Source organism: Aristolochia californica, unplaced genomic scaffold, assembly GCF_029961685.1.
Source record: "Aristolochia californica isolate CCGP_79_NKW_82.1479 unplaced genomic scaffold, dmAriCali1.0.hap1 SCAF_1, whole genome shotgun sequence".
Classification (NCBI taxonomy): domain Eukaryota; kingdom Viridiplantae; phylum Streptophyta; class Magnoliopsida; order Piperales; family Aristolochiaceae; genus Aristolochia; species Aristolochia californica.
In genome coordinates, this window is record NW_027181770.1 from 5,121,308 (window position 1) to 5,148,176 (window position 26,869).

The 26,869-nt window shown below is 36.1% G+C and overlaps 3 protein-coding genes across 6 annotated transcripts; all 3 read left to right on the forward strand.

Annotated features, from left to right (window-relative positions):
• Window positions 1–320: 320 nt before the first annotated feature.
• On the forward strand, window positions 321–13,970 carry LOC137943656 (cyclin-T1-3-like). 4 transcript variants are annotated; one of them, XM_068789105.1, is made up of 9 exons: window positions 321–406; window positions 562–655; window positions 805–872; window positions 4,416–4,747; window positions 9,635–9,716; window positions 11,558–11,692; window positions 11,963–12,138; window positions 12,243–12,394; window positions 12,492–13,970. In XM_068789105.1, the coding sequence occupies exons 4-9, from the start codon at window positions 4,509–4,511 to the stop codon at window positions 13,484–13,486; spliced, it is 1,779 nt and encodes a 592-aa protein (XP_068645206.1). In that variant the 5' UTR covers window positions 321–406; window positions 562–655; window positions 805–872; window positions 4,416–4,508; the 3' UTR covers window positions 13,487–13,970. The 4 variants fall into 4 exon arrangements, with proteins under 4 accessions (XP_068645206.1, XP_068645198.1, XP_068645201.1 ...); XM_068789097.1 differs by lacking the exon at window positions 805–872; XM_068789100.1 differs by lacking the exons at window positions 321–406; window positions 805–872 and having other exon boundaries at window positions 455–655.
• A 685-nt stretch (window positions 13,971–14,655) lies between these two features.
• LOC137956986 (uncharacterized protein At4g29660) lies at window positions 14,656–20,221 on the forward strand. The gene is made up of 3 exons (XM_068804676.1): window positions 14,656–15,139; window positions 18,687–18,876; window positions 19,709–20,221. Exons 2-3 carry the CDS (start codon window positions 18,694–18,696, stop codon window positions 19,817–19,819), a joined length of 294 nt encoding a protein of 97 aa, XP_068660777.1. The 5' UTR covers window positions 14,656–15,139; window positions 18,687–18,693; the 3' UTR covers window positions 19,820–20,221.
• A 1,143-nt stretch (window positions 20,222–21,364) lies between these two features.
• Window positions 21,365–26,250, forward strand: LOC137956993 (uncharacterized). Its single transcript, XM_068804688.1, has 6 exons — window positions 21,365–21,698; window positions 23,303–23,498; window positions 23,933–24,005; window positions 24,330–24,379; window positions 25,535–25,648; window positions 25,994–26,250. Exons 1-6 carry the CDS (start codon window positions 21,428–21,430, stop codon window positions 26,118–26,120), a joined length of 831 nt encoding a protein of 276 aa, XP_068660789.1. The 5' UTR covers window positions 21,365–21,427; the 3' UTR covers window positions 26,121–26,250.
• Window positions 26,251–26,869: the final 619 nt, after the last annotated feature.

Genomic DNA, 26,869 nt, shown 5'->3' on the forward strand with positions numbered 1-26,869 from the left:
TTTATGATAACTTTTTTCCAAGTAGGGATATTTAAGGTAATTTTGGATAATTATTTAATAAAACGTAGCATAACTTTGTAATTATACAAGCTGGTGGTGTATATGTATGTGTTTCTGTTCCTCTCTTCGACAAAGTTAGGATTTATCCTTAAAATTTTCTAACTCCGATTAATGGCGACATTTGCCCGAGGGGACGTGGTCACGCGAGCGTCCGAGTGCTCGACCCTAAAAAAGATTGGCAGACCCGTGCAACCCGAGGGTTTTACAACACATTACATTACCCTCAAAATACACCACGCGCTTTCTTTCTGTCTCTTCTTCTCTAAGCAAAGCTCGGCCAGACGCAGCCGTTCTCGTCCCTATCTTGAAACAGCGATCAAGGAGTGGCGCCTACGGATTAAATCAGGTAAGTTCAATTTCCTTTATTTCCGCTTTTCTCTTTGTGTTTTTTTTTTTCGTTTCTCGAAGTTCCTATTATTCTTTTTTCTCTTTGTTGTTCCTAAACTTGTTCGAAGACGAACTTCATAGAGTTTCACAAGGTACAATGTTTGTTTGGCTCAGGTTCGAGTTTTGCTAGGTTCAGCTTGGGCAGGAAACCGAGGTGTGATCTCTAGGGTTACGAACTTCCAGAAGTGGCGTCTTCGGAATAAATCAGGTTACTGATATTTCAATTTTCTTCATTGTCTCTTCTGCCTTCCTCTATCTATCCTTTGTTGTTGAACAGAAATTGTTCTTTGGTTTTTTTATGCTCTCATTATTTGTTTGTTTGTTTTTTTTTTCTATTATTCTTCACACTGGTATCAGCACAGCTTGACAAATTACCGTGTTTTCTTTGTGAGTCTTGTAATCTTCGGCTTGGGCAATAACAATAGGTATGATCTCTTGGGGTGAGAACTTTCTGGGTTTCTGTTTGAATAGTCCGTGAATTCTGTGGAATTTGTGCTGGAAAATTTTAAAGGTTTTCCGAAGTTGCTGGGTTGTTGTCGGCAGGGGTTTATGTAAGGTTTTGATTCTCTCTATATATGTATAATTTTATCTGTCACTTCTATTAGTAATGCTCACGTGTACTGCAGACTTAATTTCGGTGTCAATATTGGTTGAGCTGGATCTAGTTTGTCTAGAAGTTGTGTGTTTTCTCTTTGAAAGGTTAACATATTTGTTAGGTTTGTAGTCCAAGACAAACACTGCTTTGCTACTTCAAATAATGCTTGACTATGCTGATGGTAGGTCGTGCAGTTTTTTTTTTTTTTTTTTTTTTGTAATTTGAATTTTCTTTTTATTTTTTATTAAAAACTGGCTGCTGGGTTTAGGGTTTGGTGGGGGGGGGGGGGGGGGGGGGGTCCTGGCCTAAACAGATAACTTGACTCTAGATGTGGGAAGGTGTATACACTTGACCCATATGAACAGACATGGTGGTCATATGGAACACAAATTACGGGCTTGTGTTGCCTCTGATATGATATTAAAGTTGGGCTGTTTCCTTCTAAAATGAGTAGCTAAAGTTAGAATGTGTCTTTTTCACTAATTAAGATAGTACTCCTATGAGCCCAAATTAATGTGAGATTGTTTGCCTGCGTATAGCAGTTTGCACTTTACACCACTCGTTTGCCATATGGGGCACTTACAACTTTAGAATTGAGAATTTTTTACCCACCAACACTTTTCAATAGTTAGATTGTCACCATGCATTCTTCACTCATGGTTTGTTTGTTAAATGAGAAAATACCATACTTTTTGGTATCTTACGTTGGGCTGGTACAGGCATGAATAGCTTGGGTCATTCTTGGCAACTCTCACATTAGTCGTGTGACTTCCTAATCATATAGTTGGACAATGTAAATTGAGCATGTTCTGTGGGTTTATAGGTAGTGAATTTGAACTCGGAATACTTATCTCGCAGCCTCTCTTTTCTGTTTTTTTGTCCTGTCTATAACCGCCTCTCTGTTTCTGGTTAACAGAACAAATATTAGACATGAACATAAAATTTTCCCAGGATGCGTTTGCTTTATGTTGGTGCACTTTTGTATGTACTATGCTCAGTAGGAATCAGATGCATATCTTGAAAAAATTGAAATGTTATACATAACTGCTGGCATATCTATATGTCTGGATGACCTCCTCTTTGTCTCCTGCTTCCTTATTAATGCACAATTTTATTCACTTGGCCACCTTACTCATTTACTACTAGGAGTTGATTTATGAATTAGACTCTATTGTATGAATGGATGCTATCATCCACCACTTCTAGTCATAAAGCTTGCCTCAAGGTTCTTACAACTGTCCCTTCCTGCTGACATAAACATAAACAGAAATAATCCAGAGTAATGCTAACAAACTATCATATTATCCAAAATCAAATGATATGAAGCCCCATCTATCTACCACTTCTTCAAGGATTCACAAAAATGAAGAAATAAGGACTAGATTCATGGCGTGGAATGGGTGTACTAAATAATCTCATTATTCATGGCCCCCATCTTGTTGCTTTGGTTGACTCTGGTATCCATCACACATGGAGCTACATCCTGCATGGTGTAAACTTTCGTTGTCTTGAATTGGTGATCCAGTGCAAACTGTATATCACAATTGTAGTGTAGTCTAGTTCATCAGGCCTCCATTTCCTTTAAAGTCTGCTTCTGGTAAGGTGTCATAGGAGACATATCCTTGCTCTTCTCCTGAAACTCTTGGCTTTCTGAACTATGTCAGTGCACAGCATGGCTGTTTCTAGGTTCCAGCTATTTCATCTGCTTGAATTCTACCATTGCAATCTGGCGGTGCCTTGTGCACTAACAGACCTCTTGTTCCTCATTTATTTCTAGTATATCCGTCTTCTGGCCTTTCAAAAAACACAAATTTGTCTTATAGCTCGCCCGCCCGTCTTTTTTTTTTTTTTTTCTGAGAAAGTCGCCCATATGTCTTATAAACTTATCATCTTGTTTTGCCATAAGCTCCAACACGTAATCCTTGAATTGCCTTGTCAACATTTGTGCTGTTTGCATCTATTCCCTTGTTTTCTTTTCTTGTTTGGTGGCAGTCACATAGTGTCTCCAGCATTAAAATTTAATTTTCCAACTATTAAAAAGTTTATTCTTTTTTCAAAGTCTCCCGTTTGGAAGAGTTTGATGAAACACCTTGCTCGAGTACTGTGCTTTTTTCTACCTGCTACTCATCACAGTTGATGTCTAACCACTCTACTACCGCTTCTCTGTACCTTAGAGGCACTCTTGAGTTTTTACCAAAGATCGTTACCCTGTGCACCATGCTTCTCCTCACTCTTGGATGCTGTAATTTTGGCCGTCTCCTATCCTCTTCTTGGTCCTTGATTTTCTTCCAAATCCATTCCAAAGTTTGCCACTTGTGTCCTACAGCTTCCACTTATCTAAATCCTCTTCCACTAGTACATGGAAATTTTTGGGAACATCTAGAATGTCTGTTTGAAAGTGGTCATCCAGGTTCATTTTCTGTTGGGAAATGAGTCACTCTCTTTCTCAAGCACAAACTTCGAGAAGTAAATAATCCCTATTTTCCTCCTTTAATCCTAGCAAATCCAAGAAGTAAATTACCTCTACTTACCTACTTTAATCCTATTTTAGTGCTTTGGCATTATCTTTTTGTTGTTGCAGGTTACTGTCTTCAAACCACTAGGTGCTCTCCTCATATACACTTAACGTTCTTTTGTTCTCCCCTTGATTTGGTCTCTTTCTGGAACTTGTTACCTCAGACCATTCTGGATTTAACTGCAGTACCATTTGATAAAAAACAGTTTGTTATGTGCTTGTTTTTAGTTTTTTTAGTAATTTCCTAGCGGAATTGGGGATTGTGAGGTGAGAGAATGTTTGGACTTAATGATATGAATGTGGTTATTGGGGGCTGGAAGCTCCTTCCAGAGAGCAGATAAAGACTTTTTTTAGGCAATTCTTGATGACCTCCTCTTGGTCTTCCACTTTCTTACTATCACCAAATTGCAATCTATTGACCACTTACCTTTTACTAGTTACTTGATTTATGATCTGACTATGAACTCATATTGTGGATACTATCTTCAACAATTGGAGTTTTATTTTTTATTTTTGAAACACTTTTTGAAATTCTTATAGACTGATATACCATATCATCTGGTCATATTGGTTTTGCTGATCTCTGTACAAACTGGTCAATAGGCTAGTTGATACTTTGAAATGGCATTCTATGCTTGTAAACAAATGTATCAAACTGATTTTTTCCTCTGCTTGATGTATGGATAGTTATATTGATAACATATTTTTTTTAAGTGCTAATTCTTGTTCTAGTATATTAAGTTGTATTATATTCTTTACTTTTTTTTTTTTTTTTTGCTTTAGTAATACATTCACACCTCTTCTCAAAAAAAAAAAAAAAGTTGTATTATATTCTTACTCGTTCTGTCTAATGGACAGGAATTCTTGCATTGATGGCTCTTTGGATGAGAAAGCAGTGTTTTAGCGAGGCCCCTTTGGATAATTTGTTTTAGTTCAGACTAAAATATTTACATGGCTGGAATGTTATCTGGGGACACTTCACATCATGGGATGATGGACTGTGGGGCAATTGGTGTTTTCCATGACAAGGTGGAGATCCATGACCAACCTGGTTCTAGTTGGTACTTTTCCAGGAAGTATATTGAAGAAAATTCTCCATCTAGAAGAGATGGCATTGATTTGAAGAAGGAGACTTATTTTCGCAAATCGTATTGCACTTTCTTGCAAGACTTAGGCATGCGACTTAAAGTGTAAGTTCCATGCTGATCTCTTTTCTGTATTTATTTGAAGGGTAGTTAGAAATGTTTATGGCTGTGGAAGTTACCTGATTAATTCAGTCAAGATGTTATTTTTAAAAGTTAGTTATTTGTTACACCTGCCTGGGCGTCACGCTCCCCAAAAAAAAATTCTTTATTAAAAAAAAAAGCTACTTATTTGTTGAGAAGAGAAAACGAATATGATGAACATTTTTGGTAGAAAGCAATCAGCAGAGAGAGAGGATACAAGAGATAAAATGCTAAAATGCGACTAACTACTAACACCACCTCTACTAAAATATAGTTGATGGATAAAGCTGGGATACAAGACCCAACCAGTACCTTTTCATCTCTAGGAAATTCCTAGTTATCTTGTTATATGTGAAGAGCTTGAATTTTTAGGTGCTGTTTTATATCTAGCAGTAACTAGCATAAGAGACAAATTCACTAAGAAATTATTCTCAACAAAAGAAAGAAAGAACAGTGGTTCTCCAACAACCAAAAAGAAAAAAGTTGTATTAATCTTCAAAACTGATATGAAGTTGCAGGAAAATTTTCCTATTTATAAACTAATCCAACCATGGACTTTCCAAAATAAATTACATCACCAAAATAATTTTTTCCTAGGACTAAACTTCCTAATTACAATTGAATTGTGACTTACTAAATTGAAAACACTTGCTGGAAAAAAAATCTAGCAACTATATGAGATAGAAACTTCCAACATGGACTTACTAACTTTGGAACCTTCCTAAATTTACTATTAGTAAAGAAGAGTTCCTAACCAAAGACTTTCTTAAAGAGAACTCTCCTAATTGGGACTGGATGAATTGGGAAGCTACTTAAAGTGGAAACATGTTGACTTTCCCTGTATAGAATTCACCAAAATAGAGCAATTTTTGTAAAATAGTAACTTTCCAAAAATACAAACATGTATTTTAGTCTTCCTCTTTTCTTCTTCTTCCTTCTTTTATATATCTTCAATTGTTGGATGACGTTCTTCTTCCACAATCGAGCTGTGTACTATATATCATTCACCCTCTCTTCAAAAAAACTTGACCTTGAGTTCTTGGTTTTGGTTTCATGCTCGCTATAATATGGTGATACATGTGTAATTTTGAATGTATAATTGATTCGTAACTCGATTTGAACTTGCTGTCCATTGTTTTGCAATTCTAGAACTTTTCTTTCCTTCATTGATTTCCTTCTCAAAGCCTGTCTGAGAGGCAAAAATAAGTTTATAGACTTTTCATGATCCTTTGGCCCCGTAGTTGGCAATAAATTGAGTTTCTCCCCGTTGGCAAGGAAGGAATAAGTGTTTCTCTTACCATTATGTATTACATTTCTATCATACTGCTTTTTGATACTGATACCTCATTAAATGTATTCAACCGTGTAATCTTGTTAGGTCGAGGACGAATTTCTGTTTTCAAATTCAGCTTGGTTACCACACTTTGAGAGATAATATTGTCACAACTCCTTGAATCAATAATAAATTTGGTCGTGTGAGCTCCAAGAGAACTAGAGGGGGGAAGAAGAGGGGGGGATGGTTTACATGTGGTCTAAAGGTTTGGGGATATATAGAGTTGATAGAGATGTTCAGTAGTTGGGTATTAGGAGAGGGAATGATACCATTGGACATGTTGAACTCCTGTTCTTTTATAAACTTTAGACCTTTCTCATTTTGCACTCGGGTGTTACTGAAATTCTATTTTTGTAGATTCATATGGATTTTATGGAGTTTTGTAAGTTGCATGGATTCTTATGGTGTGTTACAATCAGTTAAGTCCCAAAAAAATAAAAAAAACTGTTTCGAGTTAGATATGAATTTACATAAAACACTAGAAAAGCAATTGGAAAAGGGAGTGGCTGGTGGGGAGGGCCTCACTCTTTGTTATGGAAGTAGTCGCAGCTGTCCTTCTCCACTTCCTTTTTCCCACCACTTTGCTGCCGAGAGGGGACAAAAGGTTGACCTATAGAGTAGAGCTGCACCAAAATCCAATGATAGGGTTCAAAAATCCTGTGGGTTTTTTCAAAGTTTGACTTCTCGGAATTGAAGCTCCAATTGGGGTTGCAGGGTTCCTAACAATCTGCAAGGTTGGGATTTTACTAGTTAGGTAAAAACCTTATCGTATTCCTGGATTTGTGAAAATTCTTAACCTGTTGGCAAGACTCAAAACCCAAAGGTATGAAAGGTAGTTGATTGGAGATCAAATATACGAGTTGATTTCCAAACCTATGCCCACTGTATCCCCGAACCCTTCCACATTGACCTTGCCCCATTCTTCCATTCTCTGGCCATCCATATGATGACTCATATTTTTTCTTTCCCAAGACACCCTTTTAAATAACGTATAATTTCTCTATTTTTGTTAGTTCAGTGTTTTTCATTAAAAGCTTAAGGAAATTCAATTTTCTGGCTAAAATTCTTGTTTTCTAAACTACCCTCATGCAAAAGATTTATTTTTTATTTTATTTTTTTAATAAAATTTCATATGTTCTTATAAAAAGTTAAAGGGCTTTATGGAATAAGTGGCTGCAGGTTGGGGTTGGGAAAACTTGTTCCTGTGTAGATCTTTATATCCAACTGTCCTTGTCCCACACGTAGCAGGGCTGGTTCCCTGTTTAACCTGCCTGGTTGTGCCCCTACAGTTATTTGACTAATATAAAAGGAAAAGTACATCAAATTCCCTTTTTCTTGAGCTACGTCACAATATTACAACAGTTCTTTTGTTAACTGTTATAGGTCTTTATTTTGAATAACACAATCCAAATTAGAGTTGTCTTTCATGCTCTTCTTCAATGTTTAAAAATCTTCGGTCAGATTTCAGCTCTCCTATTGTTATGAAACGGGGATCAGCAATCTGAAAATGGGATAAGTTGGATGTGTCAGAACTCCACTTCTCTGGAGACTGCTCATATTTTTCAATGAGATCTTTGATCTTTGTCAGAAATTTGAAGTCTCTTGACTAGAAAATTCCTAGATCTGCCAGTCATGTATTGGATTCTGTTGTTGAGGGTAGTACCTCTCATCAATCTCTTATTGTTGGGGACACCTGCCCTCTTGTCTCATGAAGCCCTTTCATGGCTCTTTTCCAAGCAATAGAAGTTTTTTAAAAATTGTAAGTTTAAACACTTTTGTAGTGTGGTTATATATACACACCATTGGCATGACGTTCTACATTTTTTGCTTATTTACTTCAAAACTAGAACTTGAGTTGTATTTTGGCCTTGAAGAGGTCATTTGATGTCATAGTTCTGTTTTCTTTTCTAAGGTTATAAAATTTTCTGAGTTCTAGTCCAAATCTAGATATGACAGCTGTATTTTCTTTGATTTAGAGATGCTTGTATTGGTTGATGACCTTATCCATCTTGTTGTATCTTTTCGGCAAAAGTGAGGTTACTTTTTCTTCCTTCAATTATCTGGTTGCAATAAAGATTTTATTATATTTTATTATTTTGTTACTTTATTTTATTATATTTTTATTTTTTGAGGAACCATGAGGCTGCAATCAAGATCCTTGTCTTGGTCTGATTTTTCTCAATTTTTTCATTTTCACAACCGTGTTTTTCAAATGCAAGTTTTATTGAACGTGAGTTGCAAACAATGAGCTGGCATAATGCACTAACCTTACTTGTCTTGAAGTACATCATAGTTTTAGAGGCTCAGCAGCCAGACAAGTATCCTTTTTCCCCCTTCGTTTCTCTCTCTCTCTCTCTCTCTCTCTCTCTTAAATATTTATACCATGTATTCTGTTGATCAGAAATCAGTGTTCATATTGTATATTAAACAGTGATTTTTGGTCTAGTTTAATTACCTTTTTTAGTTGTAGGATGCATGAATTAGTTTAGGGTTGTAGTAGTGCATGGATTGGTTAGTGTTTTTTTTTTTTTTTTTTTTTTTTTTTTTACGAAAGGCGATTTTATTAAGAGAGCGAACAAAGAGAAACAAACATAGGGGAGCTAACCCCTAACAACAAGGGATTACAAGGAGGCTCCCTGCTTGGCCAGAACATCGGCCACGGAATTAGCTGATCTCGGGATGTGAGACCAAAAACAATAAAAAAGGTTTGACAATTTCCATAAGGATTGGTTAGTGGTTGACCTTTACATTCTATGACTGTTGTCAGTTTCAGGTGGTGTCTTTCTTGCTTCTTGTAGGTTTCACATTTAAGCTTCATACTTCACATGGATGGGAAGTAATATGATTTTTGCTGCTACCTTGGTGCATATATGTTTTTATGTGGTGTTTAGTGTTTTATAGCTTCGTCTTGAGCTCACTTCTTTTTTTTTTTTGGCAATTATTTAGTCCTCTAAAGAAATTATTGTTATTATTATTATAGTCCTTTGAATGTAAAATGTGTGATATTTTCATTGTGTACCTGGAGGCTTCACATCTGAAGGAGGAAGGAGAAGAAAAGAGAAGAAGAATGGAGGAAAATAAAATATGAAGACGTCAATAGAAGGAGCTGTTGCGTTGATCAGCTCAAGCCATTGGTCTTTAATTCATATTGCAGAAAGTTGATTCCAAATGGCACATATATTGCACCCAATAATCAGTAAACAGGGGTAAAAAGTTGCACAGTGAAGGGAGCGAACAATGTACTAGTCTACTGATCACAAAAATAAAAAACTGTCCCGTTCCAAGTAATTGTAAAATGGTCTTGTCTACCTTTGCACTGTTTGTGAGAAAAAAAAATGATCTGCATTAAAATTGCTATTTATATTTTTATATTTTTCCATTTCTAAATATTTTTATTATATTTTATTATGTTTTTTATTTCTTTGTTTCTCTTTTATGTGTGATTGTTCCTAAAATGCTTCCTATTCTTTTATTTCTTCTTTATGCATCAACATGATGACCTTTGGTTTTAATTGCAGGCCCCAGGTAACAATTGCTACAGCTATTGTATTTTGTCATCGGTTTTTTCTTTATCAATCTCTTGCCAAGAATGATAGAAGGGTGAGTGTTTCCCTTTAACTTCTATGTTCGGTCAAATTTGAACAAGCCGTTTATTTATTTATTATGGTATGCAAATCTTGCTCTTTAGGATTTACTATGACAGCACACTTGTTTTCTTGATGAACCTTATGGACGATTTTGATGCTTATAGGGATGCTTTCACCAGTGGGAACTGTAAAACATTTCTAGTTGCTATCCTCTTTGATCATAGCATCCTACTGCTTGGATTCTACCTCCTCTTGGTCTTGTCAAGCTAAAATTTGTTGGGAACTCAAGAGGAAACCCTGGTCTTGCTAGTGCTGTAATGCAAACAAGGGTTTGCAAGGTGAAAAGGAAAGAAAACAGTCAAGTCATATTGCTTGATTGCTGTTGAAATAAAACTAAATAAGAAAATATCTTAGCAAGGGCATGCTTTGTGTGAGAGAAAAGATAAAGGTGGGATGGATCAAGAGGATGATTCAACCCTAATGGATCCTTATATCAAAAGAAAAAAAGCCAGCAGCATCAATTTGGTTTTAGTTGGACTAAGTGTTGAAAAATTGGAACCGTGAATACTTGACAAGCTGACAATGGAAAGCTTCTTCAAGGATGAGAAGAAATTCTTGAAAACTTTTTTTCTCAACTCAAACTAAGGAAATATCTGTCTTCTCCATGGTTTAATTGAGTTTGTATAGAACTACATTGCAAAAGAAACAAGTCCAACCTTAATTTGAACTTGTCCAGTTTAAAGCTCGTAAAACAGGAAAGTTAAATTGGACGTTAATTGACACTGCTAAGGCCACGTGGGTTGGCCAAAGTTCTATGCCCTTGCACATTATTGATGCTAAATTAAGTAAGTTTACTAACAGAAAAAGTTTCGCCTGACTGGATAATGAGATAATTATAGCCATTTCTTTAGAAACTGTCCAAACTAAGAAACTTTGTGGTGAAGTTGGAAAATTGAAACTTCTTGTGCCTTTGCTTTCAACTCATGCCAAAACTTATTTGGGGTTGAACTTCATTATTCCTCATAACAATCTAAACACAGTGTGTGTATAGACAGGTAAGATTCCTCAAATTCTTAATTGGAAAAGAATTTAAGTCTTTTGATTGTCGAGGAAGGACTAGTTATTGGATCCTCTAATCATGAAGGGAGACTTCATATTATGGTTTGCTTAAGGGAGATGACTCCTCAGTTCTTTGATCCATGCCTAATGGAAATTATGGATACTTTTCCCTTGCATCTATATCTTGGGTATGTGTAACTCATGAGTGAACTTGGTTCTGGATTCCTCTTTCTAGAGAAGGGTTCTTGGTGAATGCCTTGTTGTGAACAATCTCCTCCTGGATTAGTCGTATGTTTGAGAGTCTCTTTTGTTGTTCCTGTGTATTTTCTTTGTTCTTTTTCCTTTTTCTGTTTTTATGCTTTGCCTCCTTTCAGGGGAGATTTTCTGTGTGTTCATTTTTTCTTTCTAACAAAATTAATCCACCTTTTGGTATAAAAATAGTTGTTGACTTGGCCACTTTATTAGAGAGACCAGCAGAAGAGTTGGTTGATGTATGTAATGATTTGGTATTTTTGCTGGGACTTTCCATTTTAGTGGGGTTCAACATGATGATAATAAACATCTTATAGATGCCCAGATTAAAGAGTTGGTGCATGTTAAAAAATTCTTTTAAATCAATTATGCTATTTATTTTTCCAAGTAACTGCTGTTATAACATTCAAAAAAATAAAAGCTGCTATATAAATTCAGTTGGGTTAGCTAAGTCAGATTGTTTTCTTCTATGGAAAAATTGTGTTTTTTTTTTTTTCTTGCCAGATCCTTGTCAATAATTTTATGTCAACATTTACACTGCAGACCATTGCGACGGTGTGCATGTTCCTTGCTGGTAAAGTTGAAGAAACACCTCACCCTCTTAAGGATGTTATTCTTGTTTCATATGAGATCATCCACAAAAAGGATCCTGCTGCCTTGCAGAGAATAAAACAGAAGGTATTTGTTTTTACTTTTCCTTTATTTCTCAAGTTTACTTGTATTTACCTTAACCTGAATTCACTTTTCTTGTCTTTTAAGGAGCTCAATTTGTAGGAGTGGATTTTCTATGATCAATGCTGCTTTAGTTTCAATTTTTTTCAAGAATTTTGTTACTTTTCCTGAAATTTTGTGCTATTTATTCTCTTTTATTCAGATTAGTGTCAAGGTCATTTCAATTAAAATCTTCCTTGAGCTGCTGAGGCTCTTATTCGGCATCCCCATTTGCAGGAAGTGTATGAACAACAAAAGGAGCTTATTTTGCTGGGTGAAAGACTTGTACTGGCAACTCTTGGATTTGATCTTAATGTGCACCATCCATACAAACCGCTTGTTGAAGCAATAAAGAAATTTAAGGTTGCTCAGAATGCCCTTGCACAAGTTGCATGGAATTTTGTCAATGATGGGTATGTGACAACGTGCTTCTCCAGCTATTTTTGGTGCTACACTATTCCTTTTTTCTGCCTTTCTTTCTTTGTTTGCTTTATCAAGTTGTAAGTGTGTAATGTAGGCTACGAACATCACTCTGCCTGCAATTCAAACCTCACCATATTGCAGCAGGGGCCATATTCCTTGCTGCCAAATTTCTCAAAGTGAAGCTTCCATCTGATGGTGAGAAGGTCTGGTGGCAAGAATTTGATGTAAACCCACGACAATTGGAAGGTATGTTAGATTCCGTTTTGCCTATACTTATTGGCAAACATGGTTGGAAGGAAGTCTATGCTGCATACTGACGTTTATTAAATTCCAAACATTACAGAGGTTAGCAATCAGATGTTGGAACTGTATGAGCAAAACCGTGCGACCCCACCATCACATTCTCATGGGAGTGAAGTTGATGGGAGTGGTGATGGGGCTAATTATAACAACTGTGCTTCAGCTAAGACTCCCGAGCCAGCTTCAACTGTGAACGGGTATCCACAAGGAACTCTCAGACATGGTGGAGCTTTGGCGACACGAGTTGACAATGAACGTGGTTCTCAGGCTAGTAGCCAAAACAACATTGACATTTTTGTAAATACAGACGTGAGCACCAGGGGATGGAGTCACAAGGAGGCTGATGGTGCAAATAAGGCTGAGCTGCGAAAGCAGCAACCACTGGAAGATGGGGAGAGGATTGAGACAGGTGAAATTGCTGAAGCCAGGGAGAAGCCCAGCAGTAGTAAAGCTGTTCAAAATGAAGGTGGGGGCACAAAAGGGTGTAATGGGGGACCTTCAGATGCCATACGAAAGATTAACAAGGAAAAGGTGAAGGCAGCACTTGAGAAGCGGAAGAAATCACGTGGTGGGGTTATGGCTCGGAAGCCAGATGTGATGGATGACTATGATCTCATTGAGAGGGAACTGGAAAATGGGGTTGAATTGGCTGTGGCTGAAGATGAGAAAATTAAGCGTGGGAGGACAGAGCAGAAGAGCTCCTTGTCTATGATGCCATCGTTGTCATACAGATCAGAGACTAGCAACCAGGTGAAATTTGGCACCGACTTCGGTGAGACCGGAATTAGTAAGGGGAGATCCGAGTCCTTTGACTATGCGGATAATCAGCAGTGTGAACCAGTGGATACAGAGAATAACACCGAGGAGGGGGAGTTGTCTTCATTTGATGTATCTCGGGGACACCATTCTCCTAGATCCATCAGTCGCAAGAGAAAAGCAGCAGAGATTAGTCCTCCTGATAAAGAAGGCAGACATGATTATTATGGAGTAGAAAGGGACCATCATAGAAGTTACAGACAGGAGGCTCACCATGTTTGAAGCCTGTGTCGTCTGACCGTACTCTGCTCCTGTTAGTTTAGAGAGTGGTGTAAAAAGTGTCATTCAAAAAATTAATTTACGAAGGAAAAAAACTAAAGGGAAAAAAGTCGAAGTGCAGCAAGAACATTTTTCCACTAGCGTGATCCAGCACATTCTTTACCTTGTTGTCTCAATTTTTCTGGCTTTGCATGAAATATATATATATATATTTTTCTGCAATGAGAAGAAGCTTTGGTCCTGTTGTTGGATGCTCATCGGAGATGTTCTGTTTTTGGGGTTGGATAAGAGATCTCTGGAGATAGAGAAGTGTTGGTGTCCACGTCTTGTATACTATAGAGAAGTCGCTCTCCCCTACTTTTCTCTAATTAGAGAGAGTTGGAATTTATACGCAGTATTCCCTAATGAGAGAGTTGGTGAGCTAAATCAGTTGTTTGAGTTAATTATTGGGCGTATTAATATAGCTGGGTGAATCAATTGGAATGTGTACGAGCTATATTATCCATTTTGATTCCCTTATTTATTCGGTTCCTCAAGAGTTTTTCTCTGTTTTGTAATTCATTTAGATGCATTCAAGAGTTCAAGGCACAATTTAATCATTTCTAAAAAACAAAAAAACCTCTTAAGATAACAACCCTATTAGTTCCCTTTCAGGAAAAATAAGAAAAACCTTTCCTGTTAGAAATGAGTTTCTTAGATTCATTAGTGCCCCACTTTTCCGGGAAATGTATGTCTATCTGCAAAACATCGGGCTCCGATCTGTTTGATGCCTCATCCTAATTCGTTTTGTGACCTATTTGTTATTAGGTAAAAAAAGTTTTTAAATTTTGTATTTGATATTTTATTTTACTGAAAATTTATCGGATAAATACGCTAAGATTGATTATTAACTTTTTATTTATTTTTCCGAAAAAAAGTAATTTTTATCCGCAAATGTCTTTTCTAGTTTTCCTTGGGATATAAATTTCCAACAAGGGGCAATAAAGGGTCTAAATTATGTACATTTTTAAAAAATATATATATGTTTAAATTATTTTTAGCATTAACTAAAGTTTTTGTATAAAATTAAATAATCAATTGTAATAAAAAGTTTTGAGCGCATTTCTTTGATCAACATCCTGACATAAGTCTTTGGCCATAAAATTTTCCTAATAAATTAATCGTCCCCAAGGCGTAAGTGACGGAATTTGGTTTCCGCCCACCCTTCATCCGGATGAAGTGATCGCCGGAGTTCGAACGCTCGACGATTTTATGTTTTTTTCCCCCTCTCGTCTCCCTGCGCCCCCCGAGCTCTCTGCTCCTCTCTCGTCTCCACCGTCTCTTTCCGGTCTCCCTCTCTACGGCCTCCATCTCTCGCTGCGAACGTCCTTTCGGCGTCCTTCTCTCCGTCTCGGACTCGCTCTCCCTCTAAACCTCCCGTTCGCTTCTTCCTCTCTTCTCTCTCTCTCTCTCTCTTCTCCCTCTCTTCTCCCTTTCGGCCTCTCACTCCCTTCTCCCTCTCGCTATTCTCTTTTCCCCCAAAATACCTTCCGATTTCGTTCGATTTCCCCTATTTCGGTTTTCGATTTTGACATTTGGGCTTCGATTTCTTAATTTCTACTTCGACTCGGCATCGATTTCACCCTCCGGCTTCGGTTTTTCCCCAAATTTCAGAAGGTATGACTAAACCTTAATTTTTTTTTCCGATTAAATGAGTGTTGTATTTGATTTAATTTTAGTTTCAGTGCCTAATTTGGGGTTACGGTTTAGGGACTAAATTTTTTATTAGGGATAGAGTTTAGTGTTTTTAGGGTTTGGTGCTCTGTATTTAAGGGTTAAGTGTTTAGGGTTAAGGATTTATGGTATTGTTAGGGTTTAGGTTTTTTTCAAATTTTTTTTCAGTTTAGGTTTATTGGGTGATAGGGTTTAGGGTTTGGGGCTTTTTGGGTTTTTTGTTTAAGTTCTGGAATTAGGGTTTAGGGGGTCTAGGGTCTAGGGTTTAGGGTTTATGGTTTGAGTCCGTACATGATTACCTGGATCCAGGCCCTGTAGTGCCCTTGTATTTTCTTGGAAACATATGCCAGAGAATGTAGTGATTTACAAGCGACTAGGGACTAGCAAGGGAAGCGGGAAACGTGTTTCTTTATGGCCCCATCGTCGCAGATTCCTTGTCTCCTCCAACAATCTCCTTGTCGTCTCTCCCATTGATTTCGGATAGATACGTAAATAATCTCTACTCTCTCTCTCCCCTTCGAGAAATAAAACCATCCTTGGAACCCAGACCACTAGAATTGATTCTCATTCTTTGTGTTTTTTTAGTTTTCTTTGGAGAAGATATAGTTATACCAGATAAAATCTATGATGATATATGTTGTATTTCTATCTCCTTTTTATGTTGGATGCATAATGATATGCTTTTGTGCTAACTTTATAAAATGGTTTTTTTCTGAAGTTTGAATTTGCGGGTTTTGCTTTTAGTGATTAATTGCAAGAGATGTTCTTATATCGTTGACGCTAATGATAGTCCAATTGATTTGTGTGGTTAGCTTTAGGGAAAGAAAACTTCTAAATACCACTGAGTGGAGTCTTGTGGATTGTAAACATGGTTTATTGAATTCGTATTTGCTCATATAAATGCTTTTTAATTTATAATTGTATATTGTTTACTTTACTCGAAAAAATCTTAGTAGCATTTACGGGTGACTTGACTTATGTCTCTAATGGATTTGGTGTAGCTTTACTTTTATGAGCAAACACTAGTTTCAAGAAAATTATTTGACTTCTTCAAGAATTTCTTGTGAAACCCTTTTTAATGTTTACATTTTCGCTCATGGTGGTGAAGAAGAGAAACAGCCTAATCCTATCTGAAGTGGTCTCCTGTTAGATGTTTTAAAATATTCCTCTAAGATCTCTCCATCAAATGTTGATGGCTTTTATGTTTTGCACATGTTAATAATTCATAGTTTCGTGCATATAAAGTTAGTTTCATATGGAAGAATTGAAAATACAACCTATACTGCCCTCTCTTGAAATTTTCAATAGTTGCATAAAAAATTGTCAATGGTACTGCCCTCTATTAGCTGTTGCAATGTTTTCTGTTTTTAATGAAGCTTTTCACCATTCAAAAAGAAAAGGTAGCATATGCACCTACCACATTTAATTTGTCATTCAAATGTCAAAACCTGCTTTCAAAAAAAGGGGTCAAACCTTTTGCAAATAAGACTATTGTAAAATAGATACTATTGAATGAATTTCTGTGCTAGAAGTCACCGTTCCATTATCCAGAGTTGTAGGCTTGGTAGAGTTCCTCTTTCTTTTGATTAATCATTAAAGAAGAGTCTGTCAAAAAAAAAGAGGACGAGATGATCCAATTATTCCAATATGTGAAAAGATTGTCAAGATTTTTTCTTTTCTTTCTTTTCTATATTTAAATAATGAGCAAATGTAAGAGACTGTTTCTCGTGAGATGGTAGTCTGCCATTCTTTCAGAAGTCCATTGACTGCCAATTAAGTGCTGTTATAGTTATTAATGGTACTTATGCCCTCTTGATAGTGTTATTCATTGTCATAAGAATCATAAAGCTTTCAACGTTCTTATACTAGAAGTGGCCCACTGTGTCAATAACTGATGCATGGATAGCTTTTGCATGGAGACTTGACTGTCTCTGTTCTATTGTTATGGATTTCATTGATGTGTATTTCAACTTCAGAACACTGGCACTAATTCAGCTTGATCTGAAAAATAACTTTGCTAAAAAAATAAACAGAAATTTTCTTTTTTTTGTTTTGAATGAAATCTTTCATATTTCAGCAGCTTCATATCAAGTACTTTTATTAATCTTATGAGTGTTCTCTTAACAGCTTTTACTGACAATAGTATAAATTGGTCAATTGCTAATTTGCTGATGGTTGTCTAATATTCCAGAGTGGAGAACGTGAAAAATGAACATCTCATATTATGATTGCAGGACTTTTTCTGGGATTGTTTTTTTGACATTTTTGTTTTTCACTTATTTCTTGTTGCTGCATGTCTCTTTCATGTTTGTAGATGTTCATATTCAAAAAAAATTGATCAGTAATTTTTATATTTCTTGTCTTTGCTAAGATTTCCTTAATCTGCTTTTATGTTTTTGCTGGTCAAGAAAAAAATGCTTCATTAGCTTTAGATCTAGTTTGTGCTAGGATTTTGGCATGTATTCCTGCCCCTTGTCTGCTGTGACATGCTTTATTTTAATTTTCTTGTGGCAGCCTATTTGGGTACATTCCCAGTCTGTATTCCTGTTTGTGAATTCCTTGTTGTTAAGGGTTTTCTTGTACTTGCTGGAATTAAAGTAGATTTATTGGAGGTCCGGAAATTAACTGCAGCTGTGAGTTATTTAGTTGTCTAGGGGCTTGGAATATTGATAAATCTCCTTTTCGTGTTCACCTTAGTTTTCTTGTAAGGACTGATAGTTGTAGCTTGGTTTATCCTAAAAGAGTATGTATGATAAAGACAGTTCCATTGTTTCTTCTGAATCTTTATGATTGAGAGAATGACCTCATCTTCTGGAAACCTCTGTAGAGGATAGATAGATGGATTGATAGGTAGGGGGGGGGGCTCTCTTAACTCTGTAAAAAATATGTGTAAAGAAGAAGATTTGAGAGAGAAAGAGGAGGAGAAGTTTGAGAGTGGAGAGGAAGAAGCAGCAGCCAAGGCTGTGATGGAGTTCGTGCCTGGAAAGCATGAGCTCCCCCCTTTTATTAATCACTTAAGTTGTAATTAAAAGAATGGATAAAAATGCCCTAAGTTATAAAAACTCCTATAACATGCATAAAATACAACTCTGATTTGAATGAAATCTGAAATATAAGAGCTTAATGACATTATCTATCTAACAAAACTATGCTAAGATAAAAAGTATATGAGAAATGACCAAAATACCCTTGGACTGGTATTTTAACAATATGAATTCTCTGAAGTGCGCTTTAATTAATCAATTTATGTTATCTTTCCTACTCCAAAATTATTATATATTAGGCCAATTCTTAAGATCAAAAGTGACATACGAAGTCGATTGGGCTCACATGCTCAAGCCTGATTAACCAATCAAGTAGTCTCCATTTTATGTGCTAGAGATGGGACATCTTGTCAGTGCATGATCTAATACCCCCCAACGTCCCGTGTGTGGCCATATGATGTTAGATTATCTTTTAAAGGATCTTTGTTTTTGTGTGTGTTGTGTAGGTCAGAGATGACGAGCAAATTATGGGCAATGTATGCAAATCGATTTCATACACAGTGGGAGAAAACATTTCTCTGGGATATGATTGAGCCTTATCGACGTCCAAAGTCTTTCACGCCCATTGTCTCAGTATATGTAGCCGCATTTTATACAGGTGTTATAGGAGCGGCTCTTTCAGAGCAACTTTATAAGGTGAATCCCTTTTATTGAGTTAGTTGTTATCTCCCTGATAGTTTTAGGGTAAACTCTTTGTTTTTTGCAGCTTCATTTTGTTTAATGCATTTTCCTATTGAAAGTGATGTTGTTGTTTGAAGAATATAACATTGTTGATGATGCTGTTTTTGTATTATTCTTGACTTGAAGCATGCCTGTCATAAGTATATTGGTCTATTTGGTTCTTGGTCTAGAGTGCTTCTCTGTAGCTTTGGTCTAAAGAGTTAATCTGCAGGTTGATTAGAAAGATAGTGCAGGACATTATTTTTCTAGTAATTAACTGTGTACCACCCATTGAACTGCTATGCTTGTCATTGTGGATGTCCCCATTTTGGACATATACTACATCCATTTTGCTCTTGGAATTATGCAAATGTGGCCACATCTTACATATAATTTGAATCCAATTTTCATTTACATGTATATATATGTCTTTTTCTTGTATTGTCCAAACAAAAAAAAAGTGGAGTAGGTATTTTTGCTTGATAGCCTTGGCAGATGGTTGGAAATGCACATTCCAGATGTGTGGAGCTGTTTGTTATTGTTGCTGCTACTTGGTGGCATGACAGCATCATAGTATAGTTACATTTTTCTTCTTCTATCTTCACTTCTCTCTCTTCTGCTCTACATTGACACGTCTGTGAGTATGCATGCTGTACTCACACAGCTAGAATTTTCATGTCAGTGGGACTTCCTTTTAGAAGAACTAATGATTGAATTGGTTTATCAGATACAAACTATATTTGGCTGTTATCAGTGTTTGAGATGTAACTTGATGTGCAATGACATTTTGGCTGGTGATATTGACCAGGAGAAGTACTGGGAAGAACACCCTGGAGAAGCTGTGCCACTAATGAGGCCAAAGTTTTATTTTGGCCCTTGGAAGATCTTCAAGGGAGGTCTCCTGCCACCCAACCAGTGAGAATATAAACCAAATTAAACGGATCATCCTGTTTCTGTTTGAGGCGTGAAGAGTTCAACTGACCTGATGATCACTATACTCATGCTTTAGACTGGTTGGAGTGAATAAAGCTTTGCGTGTCATTGATCCTCCATGCAAATGTAGGCTGCATGAGGAGGAGCAATCACCTGGAGTTCTCCATTTATTTATGCCCTACTGTGTCTTATATAGGTGATTATATAATTCTATTGGTATCTTACATATAAGCATGCGTAGGCCATGGGACTGAGGCTTCACTCAGGGATGCTGGAAATGGAATTGGAGAGACTACCATCTGTATCTCCGTCACAGTTTGTCAAAATTCTGTCTAAACAGTGTAATTGAAAGATTATTTTCAAAATAATTTACTCTTTGCCAGGCCTATTGAGTGACTTTACTTCTTTATGGATCACTGTACTGTATTATGATGAGCCCAGCTGTTAACCGTATTATCTAATGAGCCTGCCCAGAGGTAAGACTTGTTATCGATGACCCTACTGGGAGTTGAACCATACTTCTATTGTTTTGCTGTTATTGGGATCAGACATACTGATATGGTTCATTATTGGCTCACTGGCTCTATTGGTTGGTAAGAGTCATACTTTCCTTTTTTTTACTTCACATGGTACTTGTTTCCATTGTGGAGATGATTGATGAGTCGACTCAGAAAGACAATTTGGGGTTCATATGTTTATTAAGAATTACTTTGAATCACAAGCCTTCTGAGTTTGATTTTTGTAACATTAGGATAAAAGATGACATTTTAATGAGAACCAGGATCCTTGGAATGTCTTGTGCTTTCAGAGACTGGCAAGATGAAATGAAGCTCACCCATTTGCAGCTTGTGGTCGAGGTGTTCATGTCAAATTTTGAGCCCTCATTTCATCCCAGTGTAACATCTACCTTCTGTGACTTTTTTCCCTGGCCATCGCCTCGATTTGATATGCAGCCAACCCAACACACAAAAAATGTCATTTTAGTTGCATTGAAAGAGGAAAAGTGATAACAGGATGTCGTTAAGATGATCGAAATGGTAGGTTTCTATCAATCGAATATGTTTTTATTTTTGGGCTTTTAGCTCGTGTAATTTTGCAAGTTTAGGGTTTAGGGTTTCGCAAGTTTTTTAGAAATTTTAACTTTAATTAATGATTCAAGAATTTTTCTATAATGATAGATTTCCTAATTCCAGTTCTTGAGAACTGAAATAATACTTTGGACAAAATAGAAAACCTAAAATTTTAAATAATAAAATAATTGATATAATAATTTTAATTTTAATTTAACATAATTTTATTTTAACTATTATTTGTAAGTTTAATCTTAATAAATTTATAGTTCTATTATAAAATATTTAGTAATATGATAAAACTATATTAATTATTATTTATCAATTAATATACATATAATTAGTTATATTAATATTATACTTTGTATTATTCTAATTATTATTGATTCTAAAATCTCATATATTATATTCCGATAAAAAAAAATTAATCCTAAACAATCTGACAGCTTGCGACGGCCGACTCGCAAAGAGTGACTAAAGAAGTTAGGGCTATTCAATTCACATCTGGTAAGAGGTGTCCAACCATGGCGACCGGAAAGCCGAGAAGTCTGAAACAGAATCGCCCGCTCCGACCAGAAGGCAAGAGGTCTAAATTCAAAAACCCTAATCGAATCCCACTCGGAAAGAACAGAGCAAAGACGAAGAAGGATAATAAACAAAATATCGGAAAATCAAACATTGACGTCGGTAGTTTCACAAGTGCAACGGCTTCTCAGCAGCTTAGTTTTTTTATTGATCGATTTGAGTCAGCGAATGGAGTTAAGCTCTCGTCTCTCGAGTTGGAAGAACTCAAAGGTAGATTACTCTTTATTACTCTTTCTTTTGTTAGCTAACTGAGTATTTACGTTTACTCTTGAACTGGGAGTTGCTTCTCTTATTCAGTTTCTTTTCTGTTTTCCGGTTGAGGAGACTTCTATTTGCACTTCCTGATATCTCTCGAAAATATTCCTTAGTTTTCTTTGGAAACACCAAGACACTCCTAAGTTGAAACACGTGCTCTTCTTCACTTCTCTGATTCATATACGGTGCACTGTTTCATAGTCACGTCTGCTATTTCTGTTTTTTTTTTTTCCGTAAAAGCTTATTCGGTGAGGGAATGGAGAAGACGCGTAAACTGAGAATGTGCTTATTCCGCTAAACTTTGCAGTATCATAAAAAATATTTATAAAAAAGAAAGATTTTGTTTTCCTATTTTAGTAATTTTCAAGTCAGCTTCAGAAAAGAAAAGTACGCCCGAAAGACCATTAAAGAGTTTTCTTTTGGCTGCAATCTGGACAACCCGAAATATTGCCAGTGAATTTAGAGTTCGATTGCTCTTCTATTTTCTCTTTGCTAGTTGAAAGGTTTTCTAGTGATGACGGGACGGTTGCAAGTCTTGTTAAAAACATGGTCCCTTGTGGCTAATTTTGCATCAACGAAAGTGGTCTCTGGTGATAGAGATAGAGATAAATATAGTGATAGATATAAAGATAATGATAGAGATAAAGATAATTAGTGATTAAATTAGAGATTGACTCAAATTGTAGATTCTTAATCACCTATAATCTCTCTGTATAATTCTATAAATAGTTTATACCTTATCAATAATAATCACGGCAATATTATTCATCTTTCCTAAATTCTATATCTGGGTCTTCAAGTTTCTCTTTATTTGATTCAACATAGAGAAAAAACCGTTCGTTTTTCTCACATGATTTTTTTGCTATGATCAAATATGGAGCTTTTCTAAAGCAGTCTCAAATCCGAAAATCTTGTAGAATTTAAAAGAGAGATATAGATTTCAACCAGATAAACACATAGTTCTCATTTTTACGAACATTAAAACATGGGTATCTTTTATAACTCTCGGTTTATTCTGCTAATTTAAATTTCTATTTTCTTTTAAAGGTTGATGACAAATGCATACCACTATATGCCCTTAGTGAGACTTGGACACAAAACCTCATACCAGAAACCTCATTTTATGATGACAAAAACCATTCAGAACCTTTGCATTTTCAAAGGATTCCAAATTCATTAAATTTGGCCCTGGAATTTTAGTGGGTTTGTGAAGTCTTGCACCTATTTTATTCTTTTCAGCGGTCCTTTTTTTTTTATTCGTAACAAGATGTTATGTTCTCTTTAAATCTATTTTCATTGTCAGAAGACTGCAAATTTTTTGTAATCTTGCAAATGGTTGGCTTCAGCAGCTCAGATTGTATGATCATACAGAAGAGCCAAATAGCCCAACAGCTTCCATTGACTTTTTTTATGATAAGTTAGAAATTAAGGCTGCCATTCTAAAGAAACTTCTCTGTGTAAGTACCCAAAAGAGAATATACCAGAAAAGAGGGAGCTTAGCAATTCTTTTCCAATTCATATTGTCCTATCACCAATGACTAAGTCCTTCTGTTTTGCAGATACATGCATGGTAGAGAATTCCCAAAGCCTAAATCAGGATGCTGCAAATTTAAGCAAGCACTTGAAACCCATTTTTGGAACTTCATGGAAAGAAGTGCTTTGTGAAGGACTGCCAGTAGAGGGACAGATTGAGAATGGAAATCCTGCTGTTCTTATTATTTGTTCATCTGCCCTTAGGGCTTTGGAGCTTCTCAGGTGCTTGTTTGATCTTCATTATTTTTCCGTAGATGTGCAGAATTTTTCATTTTGATACTTGGGTTTATAGTATCAATCATCTTTTACTTCATGATTTTTTCTTCTCTGTAATAAAATCATTTTCTCATTGGTTCCGAATAGTATGACTGCTAGTGATGCAGAGCTTACAATATAAAAGAACTTTGGGAGGGGATCTTTAGAGGCTAGAATTAGATTGGAGTGGTTTTTATGTTGTGAAAGATCTTATCCACTTTGGGCTGAACCCTCATTTAATGACCTTCACTTGTGCTATTTGATGTTGGGAGAGGAGGGAGGGAGGGAGGGAGATCAATGTGGCAATTTAAAGAAATTTTCTTCTTAGATGCAATGACTGTTCTTTATGTTGCTTCTTCCAGTCAAAACTGATTATTTGCATTTCATAATTGTTTTATCAGAGGTTTAAAACCATTAACACGTGAATGTCGGGCAGCAAAACTATTTGCAAAACATTTGAAAGTCGAGGATCAGGTATTTTTCATATCATGTACTTATTTTCTCCATTTCTTATTTGACTTTATAATTGGAAGACATAATTGATTTTTCTTAGTATTATAAAAAAAAAGAGTTCACTTTATTTTAAAGCAGTGCTGATGTAAGTTGTGCCTATCTATGGTAATAAAAAAATGTCAATTCTATCTTTTGGAAGTGGCAGGGAGGAGGAAGGGACTGCAAGACTGTCTTTTTCGCATTTACTTGTTTAATAGCAAAATGGTTGCCAGAACTGTTGGCAAACTTGTTTTTCTTTCCATAATATGGAATTCTGGCTGATTACTATATTTCTATGTGAGGTAGGTATTGTCGTTAAAGGACCGTGTGAATCTTGCTTGTGGAACCCCAAACAGGTTAGTTGATCTCATTGTTTGTATTATAGACCCTCAGCTAGTTTGTGTGTTAATAATGTGTTCTTCTTCTCTTGTGTTTACTGCCCTATGTTATTTGCATGACCCTTCATGTTCTTGTATGTCTTAATATAATATCAAGAAATTGCAACTATGGAGGGAGAACAAAGTAGTCTTTTCATTTCCCATTGGACATACCTGGAAATAATTGAGCTATATTGACAACAAATCCATCTTACTCATGTTAAAGAGTTACCAATATCTAACTAGATAGATTGCAATTTTAACTTGGCACAATTATCCTTTCACATTGATGGATGCATCATAAGGCTCCTGATTTGATGGTTATGTGTGGGAGTGTATTGGTCATGCCAGTATGTATCAGATGAATGTTTGTATTTTCACAAGAAAAGAGGAAAGAAAAAAAAAATGAATGTTTATATTTTGTTGTAGTAAGGTGTAAACTAAGAAAAGAAAGGAGAGAGAAAGAGAAAAGCGAGAGAAGAATAGAGGAGAAGAGTGTGTCTGAATGACACTTGATAGGGTTGAGGTGGACCTCCTCTTCCCTTTTATTCATTTAAATTAATTGATATCTAGTTACATAAATACCCCTTGAGACATAAATCTCTATAACTCACTAACCACATGTCCAAATAAAATGAAATCTGATCTATATTTTTCTCACACCTAACTACCCTTGCCGACACCATTTCAGACTTATACAAAAAAATGTAAAAAGACCAAATTACCCCTACTTGATATTTAACAGACAACAATATTGTATTGCAATCTAAAGGTGTAAACCCTTGCTGACACCATTTCAGACTTATACAAAGAATGTAAAAAGACCAAATTACCCCTACTTGATATTTAACAGACAACAATATTGTATTGCAATCTAATTCAATCTAACGGTGTAAATTCGTCAATCCCCTATTCTTCCTTACCCCCTAATGTGAGTGATGTTTACACTCAATTATGTCTTACTGTTGAAATTTTCTGGAGCAATGTTGATTATCCCTCATATGGTCTTCATTCCAATTGTTGTTTAGAGTTATCGGGTTTAGTCATCCTTAATAAGTTTTGCATCCTAGATAGCTTTCCAGTTTGTAAATTTATCGTCTGAAACCTCTGTTTTGGCTTCAACTCATTTGGCAGGATCAAGAAGTTAATTGACATGGACGTATTGGGGCTTTCACGCTTAGCCGTGCTTGTACTTGATATGCACACAGATGCTAAGGGCTATTCCTTGTTTACTCTTCCTCAAGTCAGGTAAGATTTGCTCACTTTTAAAAGTTGAATTGAAAATGGTGAAAGATATCGTGTAGCCAGAACTTGGTGATTTCTTGATTGCCCAGCTTCCCTGTAGGATTGCTTATTTTACTCCGGTTGGCTACGTTACCTTAAAATTTTATTGAAACTTGTCTGGTTACTTTACCTGCATCTAGAATTCGTATACACCAACCTCTAACCCTGTTCAGTTCAGACTTCCAAACCATGCAGTTGCACAACACTTAATAATAGGTTTCCAGTTTTGGAATACAAAATCCAAAGCCTGTGTTTCTGATTACTGCACTGGTCTCTAAATTTTTTTTCTTTTTCCTTAAATGGTTGCAGTGGCGAATTTTGGGACTTGTACAAAACTCACTTTCATCTGAGATTTCTCAAGGGTGATCTAAGGATTTGCCTGTATGGACAAATTTCAACCAGTGATGCTAAGAACGCAGAGCCAGTTGATGAGTAATTATGAGCTTTTGTTTTTCCTTCAGTGCACATGTTGAATCAAAAGGATTGCTCATTGCTTTCATCATCTGTATCCTTGGATGGAAATTTTGTTATCCAATACATATATATAAGGATCCTTTTCTGAGACCCCATTTTTTCTTCTACACAAGCATGATGTGCAATTTTATTTTTGTTTGTTGTAACTTAAGAACTAAAAGAGAGATAATTTAGGAATAAACCAAACTTTAGGAACGTTTTGATAAAAAATTCGGATAATAAAGGCATGCTCTAATTTGATAAAAACTAAACTAAATTAAATCAATATATTTGTATTATATGCCATTCATTTACAATTCAATAAAAATAATTGCAATTCTCTCTCCTCATGAACCAGGCCAAATCAATGGCTCAGAGAGATTGCAATGAACCGAGCAGAGCATGCCGGCATAAATGATTGCTTTCGGAGCCCCCCCTCAAGCATTAAGCCATCATGAAGCCATGAGTTCAAAAACAATACCTGCAGCAATTCCAGCTCTACAGAAGGGCATCGTGCTTTAAACTGTAGCTTTTTTTTGCAAAAGAGATGCTCTGAAAGCTCCTTCAAGCTTGGAGATGGAATCTTATGGCGACTGAAAGTGGCTTTTGTTCGCTGAATTGATTTCTCGTTTCTGCACTTTTTGATTTTAGAGGCTACATGAAAGAAACTTTATCTTTTGGGCAGGTTGAAGAAACGACCAGGCAGTTTCCCCAAAAATGGTCCCTAACCTT